At 38.7% G+C, this 26413-nt stretch overlaps 2 protein-coding genes across 2 annotated transcripts in view; one reads left to right on the top strand and one right to left on the bottom strand.

The window, feature by feature from the left end:
• The window catches only part of LOC124279024 (ATP-dependent RNA helicase DDX1-like), a 396346-nt gene that overhangs the window by 205581 nt on the left and 164352 nt on the right, over positions 1 to 26413 (top strand).
• The window catches only part of LOC124279037 (probable G-protein coupled receptor 139), a 42609-nt gene continuing 17254 nt past the window's right edge, over positions 1059 to 26413 (bottom strand). Inside the window, exon 2 of the mRNA XM_046714833.1 lies at positions 1059 to 3517. Coding sequence (XP_046570789.1) covers positions 2257 to 3450 — 1194 coding nt within the window. The 5' untranslated portion in view covers positions 3451 to 3517 and the 3' untranslated portion in view covers positions 1059 to 2256. The remainder of the gene's footprint in view (positions 3518 to 26413) is intronic.

Here is a 26413-nt window from a genome sequence, read left to right as displayed (position 1 = left end):
GATGTGACCTATAGACTCAGGTAAAGACATGATGCTTCCTATCTGCTGGTGATTGATGCTAGTCCTATCTGATTGTGGATGTGACCTAAAGACATAGACTATGTGACCTATAGGTAAAGGATGCTACTATCTGATTGTGGATGTGACCTATAGACTAGGTAAAGACATGATGCTAGTCCTATCTGATTGTGGATGTGACCTATAGACTAGGTAAAGACATGATGCTAGTCCTATCTGATTGTGGATGTGACCTATAGACTAGGTAAAGACATGATGCTAGTCCTATCTGATTGTGGATGTGACCTATAGACTAGGTAAAGACATGATGCTAGTCCTATCTGATTGTGGATGGACTAGGTAACCTATAGACTAGGTAAAGACATGATGCTAGTCCTATCTGATTGTGGATGTGACCTATAGACTAGGTAAAGACATGATGCTAGTCCTATCTGATTGTGGATGTGACCTATAGACTAGGTAAAGACATGATGCTAGTCCTATCTGATTGTTGATGTGACCTATAGACTAGGTAAAGACATGATGCTAGTCCTATCTGATTGTAGATGTGGCCTAGGTAAAGACATGATGCTAGTCTTATCTGATTGTTGATGTGACCTATAGACTAGGTAAAGACATGATGCTAGTCCTATCTGATTGTAGATGTGACCTATAGACTAGGTAAAGACATGATGCTAGTCCTTTCTGATTGTAGATGTGGCCTATAGACTAGGTAAAGACATGATGCTAGTCCTTTCTGAAAGCTCATAGGTTGTTATACTGTTCCACAGCTTATATCATACAGTGTGAAAATATAGAAGACAACACATTGAACGGACTCATAATTTAAGCAACAGCTATGGCTGCCCTTTCAGTCTTGTTGAGGTCATTCTTATCAGCTGTACATAATCGTATGTTACAGTTCCTTGGTGTTGTCACCAGGGGAGAGGAAAACATGCTAGACAGCCCAGTTGGTACACTGCTGCTGTGTGGATGTTTTTGCAATTACTACTGAATTATATGTTTTATCATTGTTATTGAATACAACACAAGTAGAGAAAGACACGGAATCACACATGTGAATTTATTTAATACACAGACTGATAGACAAATTCCCACACAATACAAGATATATACTCAGTACTCTAGTTGGAGTGCATCAGTGAATTGCAATCCTTGTTATTAGTGTTGAGCGGAAGGCACCTCCGTATTGATTCCTTGGGGCTACATGTCTATTGGACCTGCTGCTTGAGTTTAGTGTGCCTATCACATGTTGCAGCAAAACCACACAAAAATTGAAAGAAATGTTTTTCAAGTTGAACTGACTTGTAACTGTATATAACTGTCAGTGCCGATTTTTATGATATGTATATAAAATCAATTGATAGAAATGGATCATTAGAACTCTGTTGAGTAAGTCTAGGCTTGTAATGGCATGGGTGAGTGAACACATTAGTGATATTGAGTTGTTTCTGCCTCAGTACTGATTGAACCAATTGGCTTAAGTAAATAAATGGTGTTGTTCATTGATTGGTTTATAGCCCTAGTTTCCTGTTGTGTATGATCACAGAATGAACACAGAATCCCATTGATGGTCAGCCTAACAGGACAAACAAGGTTTGTGTGTATACAGAGAGAGCTGGAGAAAGGGAGAGATCCTTTTCAATACAGTAGTACATACATGTATATAGAAATCCACAACGTAAGGACACAACACAAATGTCCCTCCTACATGTTTCAGCTTCATTTTCAGTTGCATAATCTGTAACTGTAACTTTATTTCTTCCTCATACTGAAATGTACGAGGGAAATTTGTGTTGTCATTAGGTTGTGCATTTCTGTATGCTTATATACAGTATATCATTATTTGCAGAAAATAATTTAGTTTGCCACATGGATTCAAGCATGAATGATGTCCTCATTTCATTAAATTTCATAACATGCATTTAATTGATCTTCTTTGTACACAATCATGACAAGTTAAGGTTGAGGTTTGATGATCCTCAGTCTTTTTGTGTTCAACTTACAGATTTAGCACCAGCAATTATGTCTTTATAATGCTTGCCGCTATCATATTGATACACACCTTGTTGATCCAGTCACACCAGGTAATTTATCACACTTCCTATGTCCAGTATTGGGAAGCCATCCATGCAATCACAGACCTCATGGTTGTATTCCACATATTTGACACATTCCAACACTGTACAATGCCTTGAATGCTGTCATTGAAGTTACAGGAGCTGTGACAATAGACATTCATAGCGTTGTGGTGATAGCCCGGGTTCCATCGCTGCAGATTTCATACTCGACATGGATCCTACTGGAATCATCGTTTCCACTCATATTTCTCATCTCATATACTTTAGGCCTTCGTTTTATGGTCAGATCTGTGAAAAATCTGGCGAACTCTGTGCGAAAAGTCTTTGAGCAAATAAGGAGGAGATATCCCAGTACTGCCTGATTAGCTGCTGAGAGAATTCCTGTAACTTTCTTTGTGAGTTCTATCTGAGCAATAAGCTTTGCATTCAGCCAGGAGCTTGGAGCATGGATATCGATGAGGTTGATGATGGTTGCAGGAACAGCCAGTGCAAAGAAGGACATGGAAATGATAAGAGTGATGACGATAAAGTCATCACCACCATCGGCTTGAATAGTCGGGCGTAAGCGATGGCGTTTTAGGCACAGTGATACCATCAGGCAGATGTTAAGGTGGAAGAGTAGCAGTAGTGGGAGATAGGAGTAGAAAGTGGCTGACATCCAGGGCCAGATGAGAATATGCAGGTCCTTCATGTGGTAGGGGATGAAGCAGCCATGTTCCTGCAGTTGGTATGTCCACATTGCATGCACACTGATGACAACCAGACCTATCATGATGAACACTGAGGAGACCTTTGCTGTGAAAACTGTACACATCGTCAGTGCCTTGTTTGGATAGCAAAGTAAAACATAGCGGTCAATAGTCATTGCTACCACAAACCATATCCCACTGTATATCATAACATTGGCCATGAATGTCCACAGTCCACATCCCCAGTCACTCAGCGTTGCTATGTATGGCTTCTGTAGTATGTAACACAACCATGCTACTCCAGACACCAAGTTCAATACCAACAAGTTTGCAATTGCGTATGCAGACATATAAAAACAAGCTGAATGTTGCCTCAAGTTTTTTCTCCTCAAAACAAGAAGTGCCAAAAGATTACTAAAGTTTCCAATGATGATGAGCACAGGAGTAAGGTAGCGATGGAGCTGCTCTGACATCCTGAAGTCAGGTTCGGACAGCAGCAGGTCTGCAAGGCTGGTTACGGTATCAGAACTCACCCAGGAATCAATAAGCTGCCAGTCCTTCGTCACACTGCCATCGTCCACAGCGCTGCTTGTCAGATTCACACCCCCAACGTTCAGCAGTGCTGACGCATGCTCATTGGCTACAGGAATGGGCGTGCTCATGGTGAACAGACCACTCGGTGCTAGGCTAGGATCCAGCAATCTTCTGTCTTGCCTTCTGCCACTCAGTCTGAAATAAATTGCACACTTGATCACAACAGAGACAACTTCTACTGCTACTTACATAGGCAAACTACCTTGTGATATTTTGTAGTTACATTTAACTAAAGTTTAATGCTGATTTGTCATTACGTGTAAGTGAATCTGCATAGTTTCAACACTAACTTGATTAAGTATGTTGCTCTTTGCTCATCAATAAATATGAGTTTGTATTTTAAGAATGTCAACCTTGAGATTTGCCAGTATCATGGAAGTTGGGTTCAATGGTTTGTGTGTGTGTTGTTTAATGCTGCACTCAGCAATATTCCAGCTATATGGCAGTGATATGTAAATAATCTGGACTCTTGAGTTTGTTTTAATTTTTCGTGAAATCACTGACCGCCTCCGTGGTGTAGTGGTTAGAGCATCTGCCCGAGAGCGGAAGGTCGCGGGTTCGATCCCCGACCGCGTCATACCAAAAGACGTTAAAATATGGTACTTGTTGGTCCCTGCCTGGCGCTCGGCAATAATGGGTACAACAAGGACTGGTCGGCTCGGAGTCAGTATAATGTGTCTGAGTGGGGTATTCATGCTTCACTGCGGTATGGTATCTCAGTGAGCTAGCACTATAAAACCAGCTTAAGTCTGGGCTAGTACAATCAGCCGCACATACACATACACACGCATGCACGTCGTGATATGAGCGAAATATTCTCAAGCACGACATTAAACCCAATTTCACCTCACCTCATGAAATCACTTCTCATGTTATTAATTGTTATGAAATCATTTCTCATACTTTTTTCTGTAACATCTCTTTGTAGTTCTTTCTTTTTTCTCGAAAAAAACTGAATCCAGCAGTTGGGTAAACACACCAACTGTCAATAAAGAATGATTCCTTTGAAAATGTCACTGACATTAGGGCTCAATTTAAGCATTTAGAACTTGCACTGGTGCAACCTGAAACTGAAAAAAGCAACCTCATATTTATACCACATTGCACACAACACAGTGTTTCTGGCCTACTTCTTGCCCCTTCATCAGGTGAATGGAATTTACTTCTTGCCCCTTCATCAGGTGAATGGAATTCACTTCTTGCCCCTTCATCAGGGGAATGGAATTCACTTCTTGCCCCTTCATCAGGGGAATGGAATTCACTTCTTGCCCCTTCATCAGGGGAATGGAATTCACTTCTTGCCCCTTCATCAGGGGAATGGAATTCACTTCTTGCCCCTTCATCAGGGAAATTTGAATTCACTTCTTGCCCCTTCATCAGGGGAATGGAATTCACTTCTTGCCCCTTCATCAGGGGGATGAAATTTACTTCTTGCCCCTTCATCAGGGGAATGGAATTCCCCTGATGAAGGGGCAAGAAGTAGCCCAGAAACATTGTGTTGTAAATATTAAAGAAATTGTAAATCCATACCATACGTTGTTACGTTACCTTCCAACTTCCAAATGCCCATCAAGCATCTGCATGTAGGTTTCATTTCCTTAAATTGAGCCTTGCACATTATTGTTAGGATTTTACTTTTACACATGGACAGTTTCTCACTATTTGGCAGCCTAAAACTATATTCACTCACTCACTCACTCACTCTACTGTCAAATAGTGTTGTCACCTGCAAGGTCATGTTCAAGAAGCTATAAAGAAAATGCTTAATCAACAAATTCCTTTATGAAAGGCACACCAGCTACTGCCTGGAAATATATGCTTTAACTTGTAGCACAACTGATGGTTATGTGCACTGTATGATGATATACATGAAGAGAAACATGGCTTGTTTGTGGAAATTTATTGCACATACAGATGTGAAACTCCATTTGGGCATTATTCTCGACACATTTGATGCCATTCAGTTGACAGTTGTGACAGTTTAGCTGAAAGCATCATTAATTTGCAAATATTCCAGATGTCTATGGTGCCAGAAGGTAATACCAGCATGCCACTCAAATGCTCCTAGTGGGTGCTGTCCTCCTCATCATTCGTCTCTGTAGGAGATTTGACTTGCCACAGGTTTAATGTCAAGCATTCACTACATTCTCATGTACCAACTAATGGTAATACAAATAACGATTTTTCTTGGAAAACTGAGAATTCAGTAATTCAGCTTACTAGTAGTGCATGTCATGTGAAGTATTTTTCAATCTGGTTATAGGCCTATTGTGCCAGTTTCTGTGTGGTTGTCATGTCAGGATTGCTTGGTAATGAGATGTTACAAGGTTTGAATCTTGTGAAAAAGGACATTTATTGGTGACTTCAGTATCATTCCTGTCTAAGGCAACTATATGTCTATATGAAACTGCCAAACATATTTAATAGGACTGGTGGTATAAATGACCTTACCTTCTCTTATACACAAATCAGTTCAATGTCCTACTGGTATCCACATGAATGTGTGGGTTGGGTAAAAATAGCAGTTGTTTCCACTCTCTCGGAGTCACTTACATCCATTTAGTTTAACTTTTGCTTTTTACAGATGTATAATTGGAACATTAGATGTCCCAGATGGGATAAAAACAGAAAAACTTGCTGCTGAGATGATTTGGTGCAAAAGGAATCAGTTGTTCAGTGCTTAAAAATATACTGTGGAATATGTATTTATAAAGGCTTACTGAGTAATTCATTAATATTGTGGGGTTGAACTTACATCTAGCATCAATGTTCTGTCTATTAAACAAGCAAAAACAATTATAGAATTCATGTTTCTTCTAGTATTGTGTGAATAGGATTAAATTGATTGAAGTAATCCATTCAGTTTTAGTTAAACAATTACATAAAGAGTTGTACAGTTATTCATAAATTCGTTTTATTTGAAAAATATGTATCTTAGACAAAACGTGTTAACAGACTGCAGTTTCAGTCATGTAGAGGTTTGAAAATATACCAGACAATTGTCTGTTTCTTATGTAGTTCATAGTTAATGTTCCAACAAACATAACATCCTGAAACTGCCACATACTCTGTGGCCTACAATATACATACTTGATATTGGCAATTCTTGGTATTCTTGGGTTATTTATTGCATGAAAAATACTTCACATCTATGAAAACTTTTCATCATGATTTACAACATTCAAGGCCTCCGTAAATTTTCAAAACGTTTTATGGTGGCCATGTAAAGAACATTTCCAGAATGGATGCATCAGTGACAAACAGAATCTGATGCAGTTGTCTTTGACTTGTACCATATGTATTTGTTTGGGTTATCAATTGCCTTTGCATTTGTTTATGATTGGTGCCACAGATTGGACAGGATATGCTATCCCTTAACCTGGGGTTGTCTCTACTTGATGGTGTTTCAGAAACATACTCATGCTTTAGTCGGAATTGAACAATCTTCTCTGCTTTTAGCAGAGATTTCTAATAGATGTGAAAAGAGTTTTGTTGCTTTTGATTAAAGTGGAAGAGCCTGGAAAGAATGACAGCGTGTACTTGGTCACTCAATCACCACAGAAAATACCAAGTATGTACAACAATATTGACAAAGAATATCACTACCTATTACCAGTGAAATCTAATAGACATAAATGAAGCCTATGAATAATAAGAATCAATCTTACAATCTGAGTATATTGTATTTTGTTAGTTAGAAACCTAGAAGCTGGTGGAAATGCTGTCTTAGTTGTGTGTGATTCTTGTGGCAGTCTTGTGGCAGAGAAACTGGATATTGTTTTTTGGAATGTACCAAATATTGCGCAAAATATGATTGTTCTAGTACATTCAAAATGTGAAAAAGATAACATGACAAATATGAAACTAAGTCTAAAAGAAAAATGTTTTCAATTTCCTGTTTCAAGTCCTTATTGAAAACGCAGGATGCTAGTTAGTTGTACAAGGTGTCTAACAATCACTATTTTATTTTTAGAGGATTTTCAAGGTAAATGGACTCTTTGTGAGAAATTGACTCAATGCTACCGGTAATCTATTCCTGAACCCTCTCGTCTGAATACAGCCAATACAAATCAATGACAGATTCATGGTGCTGATGTGTTTGCAGAATTTCTGCTGTGTAATTTGTCTGCTGGTGAAGTCCTATTGGATGGTTGTGTATTAAGTTTTGTGCAAATTGGGCATGCTTCGTTCACGTGTACATTATGTTTGTATAAAGCAGTTGTAAGGTGTAATAAATTTTAACTGTCATCAGAATTCCAACAATGATGATTTATCATATTCTTTTACCTTATTGTATGCTAAAAAACAAAACTTCAGTTTTCTAAGTGGCAAAATTTCATATCTTTCGAATTACTAAAATATGAAAAAGGTAAACTAAGACTTAAATATGTTTGCAACATTGTATCATGTTGTAAGGCTGTTGTGTGGTGTCAGCAGATTCTAACTGGGTGTTTCACAAGCCGGCCTGAACCTGTGAGATCAAGCTTGTTGAAAATTATTTGATTCCAGAATTTTCTTTGAGCTCTATTAAGAACTTTATATGTAATAGCATTTTATCTCTTTTGAATGATGTCATAAACCATGTACATAGTCACACCCAAGATCATGTTGGTCAATAGCAGACATAGGAAGCCATGTACATAGTCACACCCAAGATCATGTACATAGTCACACCCAAGATCATGTTGGTCAATAGCAGACAGAGGAAGCCAATAGTACATGTACATAGTCACACCCAAGATCATGTTGGTCAATAGCAGTTGGTCAATAGCAGACACAGGAAGCCATGTACATAGTCACACCCAAGATCATGTTGGTCAATAGCAGACACAGGAAGCCATGTACATAGTCACACCCAAGATCATGTTGGTCAATAGCAGACACAGGAAGCCATGTACATAGTCACACCCAAGATCACACCCAAGATCATGTTGGTCAATAGCAGACACAGGAAGCCATGTTTATAGTAACAGCAGTGTTCATGTTGGTAAAAAGGAGACACAGGAAGCCGTGTTCACAGTTATGGTAGGATTGTTGCCATGTTTTGAACAGAACAGAAAATGATTTGGGATCTCTGAATTCCTGCCCCTTTCCCATGTTATGGCAAATTGCAATGGATAAACTGTTTTCACATTTGCATAGAACATTTCAAAGTTTGTATATCAGAGTACAGCATTCTCAACTCACTATGACATTGTGAAAAATGAAGGCCAAAACCATGGGTATATAGTAATGAAGGTCCAAGGCTGCAGGATATGAAATTTCAGGAAAACACATGGAATGAATATATAATGAAATTTGCACTCATCATAGATTTGAATCATCATGCTGTTAGTGTATTTTCTGGCAAGATTGGTTCAGAGATACTGTGAATATTCAAACAAACATTTGGACATTTTGGAAAATTGTTTTTAAAAAAACAGCATGCCTGGATCATAATCAATAGGTCTACAGTCAGCTTCTACAGTTGGTTGACATCAAAAGACTGGGATGACTTTTTACAAGCAAATATTAAAAAGTATTTGATGGAAATACCTGCAATTTAGTAACATGTCTTACTGGCAACACACTGGATTCATCACAGAATAATCTGTACATGTAATGTGGTGGTAAGTGGGTCCACTCCTGTCTTACTGGCAACACACTGGATTCATCACAGAATACTCTGTACATGTAATGTGGTGGTAAGTGGGTCCACTCCTCACTTACTATCCATATCAGATCAGCTTTGTTTCTGATCAACTCCAAATGTCTTGCCACATTATGTTTCAGTACTCTCCAAACATGTTGTATAATATTGATGTCTGGAGTCTGTGGACTGCTGTAGAGTGCACATACCAGTGTCAGATTTCCACTGGTTAGCTGGTAATGAAACAAGATGGCAACAGGCATTATCTTCTTGGGAGATCATCATTATGAGAATGTCTGGCCTTAAGCAGTCATATACCTCGCCATAATAGGTTACATGATACACAGCAAACTTTGTCCTGTGAGAACACACACCTCTGCATTGAGGCCTCAAACACCCAATAACAGTTTGAGTCTCATAACTAAACATCATGTCTGACTAATTATTTGTTAACTGTCAAGATAAGGTTAGTTTCGTGGACACAACATGGTACTTGATCCCTTATACTAACCTCTTTTAACTGTTCAAGATGACAAATTTAATATATATGTTGTTAAATTTTGTTGTCAAGTCTTCCTCTGTCTGTCCTCTGGTTAGTTTTAGAAAGCGAAAAGTTCCTAATCCCGATTTTCTTTGTCACCCACTTCGTCTCCTATTTTCTGATGAATCATGCTCTTTGAAGAAGTTTTGTAATTGTTCTGATAATATCTGTCACTTCTTCAATATTTGGTCCAGAATAACCATCATTTGACAGATTTATAATTATTTTCTTTTGGTTAGTTGTGATTTCCCTGCTGCAAGGTACCATCATGGAAGCAGAGGACAAAATCAGTAAAAACCGGTAAAGAGGCATAAAGTGTACCATGTAAAAAGGTTCCTGCGATATATAGACATCATGACCTATGGTGAACCACAAGAGACAACAATTTCAAGATTTGATTGACATTGATAACATCAATTATTTTGGGAACTTACTTATGGCCAGGGAGTGTAGTTCAAGACTAAGCCTAAAGTTAGCTGTTAGCTCAGTGTCATAACATCAAAATCTGCAGAAAACCTTACTTATAGCCAAGATAGGTCTGTAGAGTAAAACTTTGGGGGCACAGACTGGTCAAGTGCCTTCTGGAAGCTTCAGATCAGCTGGCCCAAGCTGTGAAGATGGCAGTTTCAATTTTTTTTTTTTTTTTAAATCAATAGGGGCCTTTAATTCATGATTGAATTGTTTCCATTGTCCACATCATATACATAAGAAAGGTATGATACTGTTTTGATTGGCATTTTATAAGTTGATGAATAATACCTTATACCTTTCTTTTAATCAATCAACTTCTGAAATGCCAATCAAACAGAGCATCATATACATGTTTGTTTATTTGTTTGATTATTTAATATGCACAAATTATTTCATCAAGATATTTACACATGTCCCAATTTCAACAAACTAGACACAGAGGTTAAGCAGGCACTGATATGTTTCTTTGGAAAGAGGGATATGTGCACCCAAATCCCAAATCCCTAACCCTAAGCCTCAAACCCCAAACAGCAAACCACAAAACCCAAGCACCAATCCCCCCCATCCACTGACCCTTCAACCACCAATTGTCCAACCCTGTCCTCGCCCCTGATTCACCTAAGTTGAGAGAGTGTCTTGAACATACATCCCCAGCTTGTTCTGACATATTCAAGGTAGTGATTGGTTGTTCTGCTGACATTACTGGAGGTCAGTATGTGTCAGTTCGTGAGTGGTAACTGTTCAGTATGAACTTCAATCAGCTGTTCGGACCTTGTGTGTAGATAAGTACACTAGTACTCTTATTCTGTGTAAAACAATTTGTCAGGATTACAGCATCTTCAGTCAATGTCAGCATCATCTTCACAAAGGACTGGCTTGTAATGGAGCCTGTATTATTAAGCTAGAAAATATATGTTTTATTCCATTTTTGAGTTAGAGCTTTCTTTCTTTCTTTCTTTTAAGTGCTATGAAGCACATTAGATGATGTTTTAATGCTTTTAGCTGCGGGATGTTTGTCTAGTTTTCACTTGATGCATCGGCATATAGGTGGAACATTGGTAAACTCAGAAAATATGAGAAATATAAACCACTGATGACTTTTGAAATTAATTATCAACTCTTTTTGCATGAATTAGAATACCAGTTCATTTTGTAAAAAAAGTGGATGCAGTAATGCCATATCTTGCTACTATTCTTGTAGTGTGGATTGAGGGAGGTCAAGCTGAACAATTGTTGCCCATATTGTTTTACTAATATCTCCAAACATATCTGGCCATGAGTACCGTATGTCTGTTTGTGTGTATGTCCAAACTGCAAGTTCTCCTAACATGCTACAGCAATACAAGAAAACCACATGGCATATTGTGGTCATTCAACCTAAATTTTGTGAAGACTGCAATTGCAATATTGAAATCAAGTTTCACAAGTGAAACATAGAATAACTGAAAGAGAGTGGTTCCTTCCCTGTGAATCAGCTGTCTGATACTGACTGGTTGTGTTTAACTAAATAAGTTAATGTCTAAATCCACAGCTCTCTCAAACATCTGGAACAATATTTCAGTGTAGACAGATGGATAAGCAGAGTGTGCGGTGAACAGCTAGCACTTGTAGTATTTTTGTTTTTGTTTTTGTTTTATTCTCAGAATAAAAAAACATGTACAATGTGAATAAAGATGTACAAGGACTGGACACATCTGTTTTTATGTTTTATTGATACATAAATACATCATTCGATCACAAACCCATACTGTAATAATACAGAAATAAATCAGCTAGCACACCAACGTGATGCAGGTTGTAGATTAGGACTTTGAAACAGAGAACACTCACAGGGCAAGGCAGGGATTTGGCAATTGAAGGAGGTACCTCTGAACCATAACACACCTTGAGCCATTGTGTGGCCTGGGCTCAAGAGGGAGACACATTACAGGAAGCTTGTTTAAATGATCTCCTTCACAGAAAGTGTTACAGCAAAAACAAATAAATAGTATCCTCCTTATGTAATCTAATCATATGGTTGCACCCATATCATCCCAGCAGTCCTTATGTAATCTAATCATATGGTTGCACCCATATCATCCCAGCAGTTCAATTGTTGTAGCTCTTACCTCACAGTCATTCAGCAGCAAAAGTTGTCATGAACACATTTATTGTCACAACATAATGTATATTTAGTTGTTGCTCACATGGTTTTAAATTACGAACAGTGTGTGAGTTACAAGACAGTAAGCATCCGATACAATAAGGCACCTCTTCAGTGATACAGCAACACATGAGATAGTCTTTCAGTTAGATGACAAACACTTTCCCTCAAACTGTTTACTGTGTGTTACCTGCGTGTAAATAACACAAACTGCCAAAGGAACAATGCATAGCATGCAGGCTATACAGACCGTGAAACAACCTAAACATTGTTCAGAGTAATGAACACAAACTGTTCATATGTGTGGGGAATTATACTTTGTCAGTCACAGATCTATCTACTTGGATAGAGGTCAGTAACCTGTTGGAAACTTGTTTGTTTCAATCAATGTTTGTTAGGGTTTGATGGTAAGAATCATCTACAGTTATTTTCATTTCTGGAACACGTTAGCATTTTTATTTCAGGATTCAGTATGACATCCGTATCCTATTGGCAGTCCTATTATGCGACTACTGCATCCTTCTCTTTCAAACATACACTGGCTGTAATCATGTTCTTATTCTCTTTTCATCTTCATCTCTAGACAATTACCAGTCCTTTAAATTCAAATGTTGAGATTAGAATGTCATATGATGTATATTTTTTTTACAAAGGCTAAACCGAGTAAATCAATATTCAGTCATCTGTTTGATTTCACAACTCCTTTTTTTGTGTGTGTAATCTAATTAGATGACTAACCAAACCCAACTGTATCAGTGAAAATACCCTTTGTCGTTGACCTGCCAGTTATCACTGTATGAGTACAGTAGTGCATCAACCATATGACCCGGCCTTATGAATGTAGGACATCAATAACACTGTTGACGTACAAATTCTACTCTAATTAATTACTGTATGATAGCAAATTAAACCAGAATCATGCATTAGAGTGTACATGGAATGAACCTTTGTCAGGGAAATATGCATCTTAGAGCAGGATGCTGATCAATACAGGAGAAGTTGTATGAGGTTGTCTTCACAGGCACTGTCACTGTACGAGTAGGGTTTCTGTCTGCCTGACATGTTCCGGCCATTGTACCAGAACAATAATCCAGACAGTAATCTGGCCCGTTCGCTACACCCAAGGAGTTGTGGCACTGTTGTAAGACTTTGTTATATTGGTACTGGAGATGACGCCCTTCAAGACACATCAAGTGTTGAGTATCTGGATAGGGAACAGGAGTGTAGGGTGTGTGCAGCCTGTAGGCTATCAATATTGGCAATAGTCTTTGTACTCAGTTTTTCAATATCATTTGTTGGGAGAGTTGTATGTTACACTTACACTCCAGTAACTGTCAGTTACTTTTAGTGTATTAGTATAATGCATGCTTTAAGAAAGAAATACAGCTGTACCGAGGGCCGTACAATACAAACTTGTGCTGAGTTGTGATGTTAGCAGGAGTACCACCAGAAGTACCATGGTGTACCATGTCAGCAGGACTATTTGAAGTACCTTGTATCATTACACCTGGTCTGCTGGGATTAAAAGTGTTAATTGTGTAACTGGACTTTTGTTTGACATGTTTCTCTTTATAGTTTTGTTCAAAATTCTGGAAATATGGTTTGCATTGATTAATTTTGTGAACCTTATGAGTGAACTATCTTCAGACCGCACCAGTTCCCCAATATTTACAGCAACCATGATCAGATAAACACTACTGATACCATGAAATGAACTTTACTGATAGAAAATGAATACCTAATCATAAATGGCATACTTTTGATGTTTGGAATACTTGTTGTATTTGGACTACTATACATCAACATAGTCTCTTCATGACTGTGATGTCAGGAAGCCTCAACTATGCCATGTGAAGAAAATATCTTGATAGAGCCATCACATGTACCAGAATTCTACACTGTGATTAACGTGTGTTTAGAGTGTTGGAATATATTATTCCTGAGAATAAATAATGGTTTGTAATAAGTTTTATTCCAATTTTTACGTCAAATTTCTTGTAAGTTATTGGGTATGTTTTCATTGAATGACTGATAGGTCTGTCAGAAAATGTCAATATCAGATTGCTATTTTGAACTTAGTTTATGAGGAAATCCTATTCTCTGTTGGTAACAATGCCTTGCAGAACAGCAAATACTATTGAAATGCGAAATCATCAAATTATAGAGATTTATATTTCAAAAGAAATTTGTTATTATATTTTCATTTGTTCATATATTTGAAGGGATGCAATTTAGTTTTTTGCTGTACATTTATTAGATGACTCTTTCTTTTCTCCCAAATACTGAAGTGTGCACAGCATACTTGGATTGGATGCCCACCATCTTTTAAGAAAATATGACATATGCTATATTAAAGTGCATGTTACAATTGTGCTGCTTATGAATGATAATTGATTTGTATTTCTATGGAGGTTACAGTCCATGGCATCCTGTCAGCAGGGTTTGGTCATTATCTTGTTGAGTGTATCTAGTTCAGTTACCAGGAACAAGTCATTTTGCAGTTGTTAAAGAAAAACAAACTTGAGGTGATTTACTCAGGTTAAACTAACATAGCCTTGAGGTTATGATAGGTATATTACAGAGTACCGTATAGGACTGTCTATAAAGCACTCCCAAGGCAACCACCTTGTAAAAACATTTAATGATGATGATTTGGAGATTTAACATATGCTTTCTGACATAATGCGTATTTTGCACACAATAAAACCTTCAAAATCAATGGAAATTTAAAAATCCCATCCACAATGCGATTTGTGCATAAACAGCCTGTATATTTGCAATAGAAATATGTTTGTCTTCTGTTTTCTGTTTGTAATGCTTAATAGTATAGCACTCTTGTGCAAAACTGAATTGGTGTCCATAAAAACAATTGCAAGTGCTGATGTATGTTAGAAGAGAGTCTATTTCCTGTAAATTAATCCCCGATTTTCTACTTTTGAATTTACTTGGTTTAGTTTAGTTTAGTTGTGAGCATGTTTATTCAACAGTCTTAAATACATACAACACTTGCTAACAGATGAAAAAAACAAATGAATTGATTTCAGGTTCACTGGTTGGATATCACCTGTCAGATCACATTGACAACATGGGGATGTCTCAAGTTACTCAAATGTCATTTTATTACTGGTTACATTTATTCTACTTCAGTGTAGTACAATACAACCATATTAGATATATATGACCTGTAATAAAGGAATTGTAGTCATGATTTAAATATAATGTAAGTGGAATAACAACAGTTATAGTAAACTTGTGTCATGTGATTTAAAATCCCTCCCTTGGATCCCCTTCATGCTAACTTCCAGCTCTCTGGCATTGGTCAAGACTGTAAATGCAGCTGGCTGAGCAGTCATGATGATCGAGGCAAGGCTCATTTAAACTCTGTTAGCTGAAAATGTATAGTTTGAACAAGGAATTCAGATACTTGTATATATGATGTAGTGGATAAGATGCATTTTCATGAACTTGAAAGTAATTCAATTAAACTGCAAGTAGGTGCTAATGTAGGTAGGAGGAGGCTGGGGACCTTCTTACATAAATCATGAACTTGGAAGTGATGTTTATTTCCATTAAGTGTGAGTAATGCTTGATTGCATGAGTGAGTGAGTTTAGTTTTACGCCACACTCAGCAATATTCCAGCTATATGGCGGTGGTCTGTAAATAATAGAGTCTGGACCAGACAATCCAGTGATCAACAGCATGAGCATCGATCTGCGCAATTGGTAACCGATGACATGTGTCAACCAAGTCAGCGAGCCTGACCCCCGATCCCGTTAGTCCCGCATCATAGGGTTACTGAAGATCAATATTGTAACCCGGACCTTCACGGGTATCGATTCCGTGAAGTGGAATTGACGTTTTCATGAACTGGAAGTGATGCCATAAGCTGCATGTTGGTTCTCATGTTGGTAGCGAAAGGCACTAGACATGCAAGTACAAAGTTATTTTGTGCATAAGACATTTCTTTTGGGCAGTATTTCCACATCAGTATTTATTGTAATATAAGTGTTCATGCCTAACTGATGCTACTGCTATCTAACTCATAACGCCTTGTGTGAACAGTTCTTCTGATAAGTTGGTAGTTGCATGGGTTGTCAGGAGTTTGACCTCTGCTGTCTCGCTTATCAACACAGCAATCACTCTCCCTAATGACATTTCACGATGCTTTATCACAGTCTTTCAAAGGCCATGTATGTGCTGCGTTGTGGGTCTCATGTAGCATTTTGTTGGTTTCTCATGTCCTTTCATAATATTTTTCCTTGTCGACTAAGAGGGTATTTACTGCAGCTGGACAGAAACCCAAATGTGAAGTATTGTGATTGCTGGTGTACTGCCTTCTGTTGTGTGACTTCATGATGAAGCTATTGGTGTGAACAAGTGTGGAATCTTCTCCTGTAGTAAACTGGAAATGATTTGCTGCTGCAGGAGCTGTATGCTGCAGCCCCAGGTGTAGCTGGTGATTTAGTACTCATGTTGGAACGTTTCACCAGAGAGTACAAAAGTGTGATATTTTCTGTTTATCACTCATTCTCAATAAAAGGGCGCATTTGTGTCGCCGCGCTCTGTATTTTCCTGGCTTTCCCTTTTAGTTGATTCTTTTGCATTTTGCAACATGTCACCACCCTTACTAATGATTTAAACAACACGTGTCTGCCACATGTCAGGAATAAAGTAAATATATCCAATTAATTGTTAATTTTGAAATGTACGTGACTGTCGCCGCAAATACTGTACACACTTCAAACGACAGTCAGTGTGTAGTTTTCATTACTGATAACCCGGTAAACAGACTAGTCTTTTGCAATGATAGACGTTTCATTTACCTATCAAAGAAACTAAACAGGACGTTAAATAACTTTACTGTCAAGTCTAAAGTGTCTGTCCCCAGTTTGTAATTTACGAAAATTTGTGTCAGCTTTCTTTAGTTTATTAAAGGATTTGGATTATTTTAAAGGATTATTAAAGGGGCACTGTTTAAGATATATGCGAGTAAGATACATCTGTTTTGAGATAGTCATGAGAAAGAGCTGTGAAAGAAGTCTGACGGATCCCATAAGTTTGCATGTTTCTACTGTGTCCCTGTTTGAACTAGGCCTGTCAAATGCGTATGGTTAAGGATGTAATGTACGTGACTATTATAATATCAAAGTAAACAAAATATATCCTAATTTATCTTGCATGATAATTATAAACATTAATGGTCTTATCACGATATCAACATTTTTTGTTTAATTCTTAACAAGTTTGAACAGATATTGGGAAATTGTTGATAGAAAGAAATGTACGTTACTGAAATGTACGATACCAGTACATTCGGCTTTTCTTATTCTGACGTTGCCCAGCTCAATACGACTTTTGCATGCGTCACTATTTTAACCCACCACGTGTCATAGAGTCCTGAGGCGGCAGATCTACGAATTAATATCTTCAGTATCGGTCAAAATATGATTAAATGGTGATTGAAACTTTGTTATCAAAATGTTTCTTTGTCTCAAAGAATGTAAGGGAAACACAGAAATAGTTTTGTTCATATAATCCATTCCCCTAGGGTCAATTTACTTCTGTATCTTGGCTGTGGCTGACGTGAACTATGGTTGTCGAACTATGCATGTAAACAGACAGTGAAATGTAAGTTACACTGGGTAACGTACATTTCACCAGAGTATGCAGTTATTAATGGACATTTAAAGTAAACATCAATTTCATAATCTTTAATATTATTAAATTCTTATGACGTTTAACTAGTATGAAGAATGTATCAAGCAGATATATCCATGCGTTTATTATTTTACGTCTTGAATTAAAATGTGAAACAATTTTGCTAAAATCGTACCATGTTGTTGGCATAAGTGTTTGCATGTAGCATATAAATGTAACTCCAGATACCTAGAGGGTATTTGGGGTAAAACATGAGCATACATAATATGGTAACGTACATTTCAAATGTGCTTCAAGTAGATGGAGAGGATAATGAAGCGGAAATATCCTTTTTATCCTTTTTGGAGAAATGAGTTAGCGAGTGAGTCGGGTTTTATGCCGCTTTTAGCAATATTCCAGCATTAACAAGTCGGGGGACACCGGAAATGGGCTTCACACGTTGTACCCATGTAGGGAATCAAACCATGGCCTTCGGCGTGACGAGGGAACGCTTTAACCACTCGGTTACCCAACCGCCCATTTTCGGAGAAGAAAAGGCAGTTTTTTTCAGTACTCTAAATGTGATAATGAGATATAGTTTCCAGCTTCTGATGTGTTGTGCAAGATAGGTGAACCTGTTCCTGTAGGCAAATCTCGAAGAATGCTGTAATTGGATGTTGTTGAGAAGCACAGAGTGTTGGATGTCCTTTCAGTTAGAGATTTCAATTAATTGAAAGTGTGTTTGCTTGTTTCTCAGTCAAACCTTACTGATTGTATGGAGGATTACAATTCATAGAGCCATAGTCCAATATTAAAATGTGCGCTACGAGTGAGAGTCACGGCAGTATGATTTAGTATCAAACTTGTATGTGAGAGATGATTTTACCGATTCGAAAATGAAGGTTGCTTGAAACGATTTATGTCGTTTTTAAATCATCTTAATTTGTTCTGTCTGTTGAAGTGAAATTTGCAGTATTTATCTGAAAATTCATAATTTCAGAACTCTGCAGTAATGTAAGTTACATTTCATATGCGTATTTGTTCATGGAATCCTTCAAGAAACGAACACATTCGAATACCTCATTTTTAAGTTATTTAATTGTCGACTACTCGAAATGTTCTTGTCTCTAAACATGTGTATTTTGTGGACATAACAAATCAACAAATGATGTAGTTTGAAATTACACTGACATGGTTTTTGGCCGAAACGATATGTCACCTTTGAAGATCTTGACTGGAACTCTTCTGTGATATTCATGACACTTATTTGGGTTTTTTAACACCAGAATATTCTCAACTATGGTAAGGAAGAAGAACATATACCTTTATTATCTCTGCTTAATAGACCACGTCCGTGGTGTAGTGGTTAGAGCGTCCGCCCGGAGAGCGGAAGGTCGTGGGTTCGATCCCCGACCGCGTCATACCAAAAGACGTTAAAATATGGCGCTCGGCATTAATGGGTACAACAAGGACTGGTCGGCTCGGAGTCAGTATAATGTGTCTGAGTGGGGTATTCATGCTTCACTGCGGCATGGTATCTCAGTGGGCTAGCACTATAAAACCAGCTTAAGTCTGGACTAGTACAAGCAGCCGCACTTACACCACCCTTCTTCACACACCACAAGCCTTGATCCACCCTTCTTCACACACACCACAAGCATTGAGCCACCCTTCTTCACACACCACAAGCCTTGACCCACCCTTCTTCACACACACCACAAGCCTTGAGCCACCCTTCTTCACACACCACAAGCCTTGATCCACCCTTCTTCACACACCACAAGCATTGAGCCACCCTTCTTCACACACACCACAAGCATTGATTCACCCTTCTTCACACACCACAAGCATTGAGCCACCCTTCTTCACACACACCACAAGCCTTGAGCCACCCTTCTTCACACACACCACAAGCCTTGGTCCACCCTTCTTCACACACCACAAGCCTTGAGCCACCCTTCTTCACACACACCACAAGCCTTGAGCCACCCTTATTCACACACACCACAAGCATTGAGCCACCCTTCTTCACACACACCACAAGCCTTGAGCCACCCTTCTTCACACACACCACAAGCCTTGAGCCACCCTTCTTCACACACACCACAAGCCTTGAGCCACCCTTCTTCACACACCACAAGCCTTGATCCACCCTTCTTCACACACCACAAGCCTTGATCCACCCTTCTTCACACACCACAAGCATTGAGCCACCCTTATTCACACAAGCCTTGATTCAAACTTCTTCACACACCACAAGCAACACATCATTGTAATTGGAGTTAACAGAATCTAAAATAATCACTATAATATGATAATCTGTCTACATTTAGTCATTATTGCTTTTAAATCCTTGCTGGCCTATGTCTGTGTGCCCCCGTATGGGTGATGTGCATGTGTGGTGGAGTCAGCGGTTGCATTGGTCAAATGAAAACTGAAATATCGTTGATAGCGTTGGCAAGACCATAAACATCTAGTGAGTAAAACTACTTGTGTCCATGCTTTGAGCTGGTAATTTGTTAAAGGTCACATGCAACCAAAAAATCAAACATAATTAAAACACAATTATCACTTATTCATGACATATAATATACATTGCTGGTTATGAAAAAACATATAAACACAATTATAAGCGTACAATCGCAAATCAAAAGTGCAATATTGTGTACTTGGGTTTACTTCCCAAGAAAGGAAGCAGCCGGGATACTGCACCCAGTCAGAGCGGGTGGGTGTGCACTCAAGTGTAACGGCTGGTTCATTTGCAGATGCCCTCACGGCTCATTGTGTGTGTATATATAGAGATGTTGGGTTTTGTAAATACATGCTCATTTTTTGTGTATAACATTTTGCAATCAACAGACATCATAACATGTCATGTGTTCAAGTATCACACCTGCCTGTCTGTGTAATTACATAATGTGAAAGAGACCGAACTCGGGTCATAAATCAATGCGTTTTGTTTATGGTGTATAGCCTGATTGGTGTTAAGTTCAAATTGCATGTGGTCAGTGATCACAGTTGTGTATTGAATATTGTCATTAGCAGACAGGCAGGCAGACACACAGGTGTCAATAAAACAAGACATTGAGTTTTGTCTGTGACAACGACATATCTATATCGCAGTTAGAAATTCTGTCAACACTAAATAATGACATTGCTTTTAAGTATCGAACTGAGAAAGTGACTCGGTAAGAAGAACGTGTGGTGAAATAGACAAATGAAATTATATAAACAGTTTATTTACTGTCATAACATATAAAAAGCTTAAGCCTGTGAGATATCAACAAAACTTTAGGAAAATAGCTCACACCAAAGCCTTCACCGAAGTATTCACCGGATAGCCCGCTTCCAAGTAAGTTCTTTCTTGAAGCGGCGAACCTATTTCACTGCTTGCGACGCATATGAGCTTTGCCCAGCCCAGCTGTTGAAACCGTTTTCCCGAAAAGTCGGGGAAAATTAGCGAATCGCTTTGAACTCCGATTTCGCGCGGTTTTTTTCATCGCGTTATTTTTCAACTTTATAAGTTGAATTTGCATTTTTGATGATTTGTTTTGGTAAGTCCATACCGAAAGGTATCAGAATCTGCAAAGTTGTGTTTTACGTTGCATGTCACCTTTAACTTTGCGAAGAAACATCACTTTTGGTGGTTTTATCTGATTCTGATTTGTGACATACTTAGCAAACTACAGAATCTGAACTGACATGAAAATATAGTATATTTGTCAAGACCATATTTTCAAGACTGCTGTTAATCCAGAAATCAGTACAGAACTAATGCAGAATGCATGCAACACTATTTTAAAGTGTTTATTCAACCATGGATACTCTACAACAGGGATACGTCACTCGCTTGCTTTCTTAACCATTAGTACTAATTAGCGTGTGCTTCGTCATGCTCCAACGCCCACAATGACTTGGTTCTTTCCCAGCGCAACTTCGGCTGCGTTTAACAGTACTTCAGCCAGTGTATTGTATCAGTCGGAATTTTACAATGAATGAATGAATGAATTAAGAGCAAGAATTATATGTGAATGAATGAAAGAAATAAAGAAAAAGAACAAAAGAAAAATAACATGTGAATGAATGAAAGAATAAATGATACACCACGGCCATCCCTCCCCAAACATGTTAAAGAATGCAAAACTATCGGTAGAACACATGTGTTAACATCTGCTGTCCTTTTTTTTAAAAATCTACTCTGAGACATTTTTTTACATTAGTAACTAATTCAGATATCTTATTGCATGTATGGAAAGTGGCATGGGCATTGACAGAATGTTAACTGACACTGTCACAGACCCCTCAAAAACAGAAAGTTTAGAACTATCACAAAGCCTTGTAAACACCTTTCCAGTTTTGTCAAATACAAAGATCAACAAGAAAGAAAGAAGTTTTAGAACTATAACACTCAAGCATCACAAGCATCAATGGCGGATCAGAACAAATCGGCGATATGTCATATTTTTCACACACCTCAAATACACCCTAACAAAAAAAAATTAAATTATAAAACTATCACTATTACTTACAAACACCTTTCACCTGATGGTATATTCCCCTCATAACAATTAAAGGTGTACGTGAAAGATGTTTTAGAACAATAACTAGAAACACTCAAACAACGCCCTGTAGTATTTCAATGGCAGATCGGCGATATGTCATATTTTTCACACACCTCAAGTACACCCTAACAAATTGTTTTTAGTTATAAAACTATCACTACTACTTGCAAACACCTTTCAACTAAAGGTATATTTCCCTTCTAAAAATTAAACGAATATGTGAAAGAAGTTTTTAGCGATATAATTTAGTCTTTCTTCGCTGTGTAGTGAGAAACTTTACTACAAATCTACTGTACTAATACTGACACTAATAACAATTATTTGACTTAAAATGAAGTGACAGAATAGGTAACTTATCTTCAACATGTAGGTTTTCAGTTGTCACTTCACTCAGCGTATGTAATCAGCTGTTGAAAATAAACCGGGCTCAATCTTAAAAACTACGCTGCCGCCATATTGACTACGCTGGTCAAGTGACGAGCCGAGGCATATCTGTGGGGCTTTTCGAGGATTGACCACTCCCTCTTACATAGTCTCCCTGATTCAACGCATGTAACACTAAGATGAGTTGATGTACCACAAATTGGCAGTGATGTTGTCTCAGATGTAACTGAGCTATCTCCTTTCTTGAATCCAGAATAATGATGGCAGCTGGTAGGATTTAGTGTGGAACTTACAACAATTTCTACTGTCAGATCACATCCACCTTGGCTAGAATATTACTGACAACAGCATAACACAATAGAGTCATCAGCAGAGTAAACAAGCTTGTCAAATTCCTTCAAAATAATCATCCCTTCCGTCATCATGGTTGTTCCACTGTTGATCAATCACACTCTTATCTCATTAACCATCTCCCTAAGATGTTTACAGAAGCAGTCTTGTGACAATAGTTCATGGCTTGTAGAATATCTAATGGCTGTTTCACTTGTTCAGTTATAACACAAATAATGATGTCTATTGTGTTGTTGTGTACCGTGTACCTGTGATGTATGGAGCAGACGGTCCTATCTCCTTGTCCACATGGAGTCTGACCTCAGCAGTGTAACAAGTGACACTAATGACACACAAGATTTTAATGATGGTTGTACAAGTGACAGATTCAGTACATAACATCTCCTTGGCCCAGGCCTTGAAGATTTGCCAGTACTAGTAGTGGTGGTTGTCCCAGCAGGCTGGGGAGGGCTGGAAATACACACAATAATGCTCCAAGCCTCACCTCATTATGGCAGATTAGTGACTCGCAAGACTAACTTGACATTTACCCAAGTTATGAGAGATTTATGTCTGTGGATGGAGACAAAACAAGTTAACACCTTCCAATTGACAGCTCATCCCAGACTAAGCCATAGCTCACATGATGGGGTCTAGGTTAGAAAGGAGGAAAAAAATTCACGGACAAAAGGTTTCAATACGATAATATATATTACTGGGTTGTAAAATTGCCAGAAAATGCTATTTAACTGTTTCTTAAATAAATCAATTTCTTAGTATATTACTTTGATTATGCTTTGTCAATATATACTCAGCAGCAAAAAACCCCTTCAAGTACGAATTCAAATTTAGATAGGCACTGTAATCAAATCATTACAGAAATGGACATAATAAGCGGATCAAAACCATTTTTTGTGTACAATATCTTGACACATTAATGAATAACTCAGCACAATTTCAAGACATTATGTGAACCTTTGCAGTCCATTCAGACTCTTGACTTCAGTATGTAGTGTGACCACCACAAGCAGCAATAACTGCAGCACAGTGTCTATGCATGGAGTGCACCAATCGATTAATGAAGGCCATTGGCACCTGGAACAACACTCTGAGAAAGGCCTGGCGCAATAAATCGGCTGTGTTCAGCCTTGGTATGACATTATTCAGTCACCTCTGAATTTCATCCCAAAGATGTTCAATTGGGTTTAAATCAGGACTAAAGGCTGGCCACTGCATAATGTTGAGACCGTTTTGCTGCAGGAAGTCCTGTGTAGCTCTGGCAGTATGGGCCCAGGCGTTATCATGCTGGAAAATGTTGTTCCAGTGACATGCAAAATGTGGTATGACGCGGGGTCTGAGAGCTTGTTCGATGTAGCATACCGCTGTGATGGTGCCTCCTCTCCCTGGACCAAGGTTCTGGAACACCCCAGGACCCACTCTCTTGTTCAGGCCTATTCCACCCCATACCATGATGCTTGCACCTCCCCATGAGGCTCTTTCCATAACACATTGGTCTGAGTAACGCTGGCCACGTCGTCGCCATATTCTTGTTCTGCCATCTGCAGTTGATACGCAGTACCGACTCTCATCTGTGAACAGAACAGTTCTCCATTGCCTGTATCGCCAGTTTTGGTGTTGTAGGGCAAACTGTGGACTTTCACGCCGATGACGTGGGGGTGAGGTAAGGTCTACGGCAATGGAGGTTCCCTGTTAAGACGCCGGCGCGCACTGTATCAGTACTGATTGGTCTTCCATGTGTTTCCACTGTCTGGCGTGCTGTTACGGATGCCTGCATGAAAAGATTCTGTACATGCTTTCGCACAACATGGCGGTCTTGTCGTCTTGCTGTCACCCTTGGTCTGCCAGTACGGGGGCAATCATTTGTGGAGTTGGTGGCCCGGAAATGTTGCTGCAGCCTGTAGATGGTCCAAACGGTGACCTGGAAGTGATGGGTAACAGCTTCTGCAGTGTGGCCAGCTTCAAGTCTTCCTAGAGCCTGGTTCCTCTGAGCTGTTGTGAGTCGCGGCATCCTGCTGACCTTGTAATTTGATTATTTTATAGGGCTGGTCCTTGTGAACAGCACGTGCAGCATGAGTTGCATGAAAAACATGGAGAACACCATACCATCTCGAGATCAGGTTGCGCTTTTGAGACCATTTCCTGGGTTCCATTCTGAGTTTGGGAAGGAATGTCTTTGCTCAGGTGAAGTTGGAGATATTGTCAAAAATATACAATCAATACATTAAATGAGTTTACAGTTATCCGTTTCTGTGAAGGAAAATTCCAAACTGATGTTTCTTTTGCTGTTTAGTATAGTAGTTACTCAGTGGCGGTTTGAGCACCAACATTCACAAAGAAAAAGTGAGATTGGACAGCCACACAATCACCCAACATGCTATGCCAAGATTGAGATGACCAAAGTTTGACTCCAAATGAAGAAGCAAGCAACTGACACCAGGGATAAGCCGAGCCAGATACTTGCCCAGGTTGTGGCAGACACCAGCGATGGAGTATGACCCATGCTTCCCACTCAAAAACACTACAAGACAACCATGAGATACCAATGACCGACCCCACCAGTTCTGTCCAACCTGAGTGACCTTGGTGACGTTCCAGAAGAATTTGCATCAACTTCCGACAGACAAGCATTCCTGATCATAATGATATTAACATAACTTGTTGAATTTATAAAATTGGTTATTGGGACTTTTTGTACCCCTGACTTTTTTTCCTGTGACTGATTACCCCAGGTTAGTTCTCACAGATAGTCTGGGATAAACAATTTGGCTCCATGGAAGATAAATTTCTAGTTTAATTCCTTAAGAACATTCTAGGTATGAATGAAACTGAAATAAGAAATTTTAATCAACTCAGATGTTTCTGTTTTTAGATCATTTAATTCTTCTTTTCAATTATTACTACCAAGAAACCATGATTCCATTTATTTTCAATCAGGTCTCTTCCATTAAGATGATAGGAGCAGTGTCAGTTGTTTTTGTGCGACACTGTTACAACGAAGACTCCTTGTCAATCATGCATCCACGCCTGTCTTACCAACAAAAGCAACAATGGCTGATTCAAGTCTCAAGTCTAATTATCAAGTAGGAAAATCAAACAAGGCTTTTAGAATATTTTATGGATGCTTCTGTCAGTATGTTGATTGAAGTGAAGTTGATTTTGGGGTGTTCTCTGGTTCATGTCTCTGGGACAGGCAGAGCACAAGGCAATCCTGCACCAACATTTTTGTTGTAGCATGGATGTGTTGGGGATATGCTTGTAATCACTGACATACATAGGCACACAGGATGACATTCATGGGCACACAAGATGACA

The sequence above is a fragment of the Haliotis rubra genome, unplaced genomic scaffold (assembly GCF_003918875.1).
Source record: "Haliotis rubra isolate DU_JTF1 unplaced genomic scaffold, ASM391887v1 Scf245, whole genome shotgun sequence".
Classification (NCBI taxonomy): domain Eukaryota; kingdom Metazoa; phylum Mollusca; class Gastropoda; order Lepetellida; family Haliotidae; genus Haliotis; species Haliotis rubra.
This window is presented reverse-complemented; position numbering and strand designations above follow the sequence as displayed.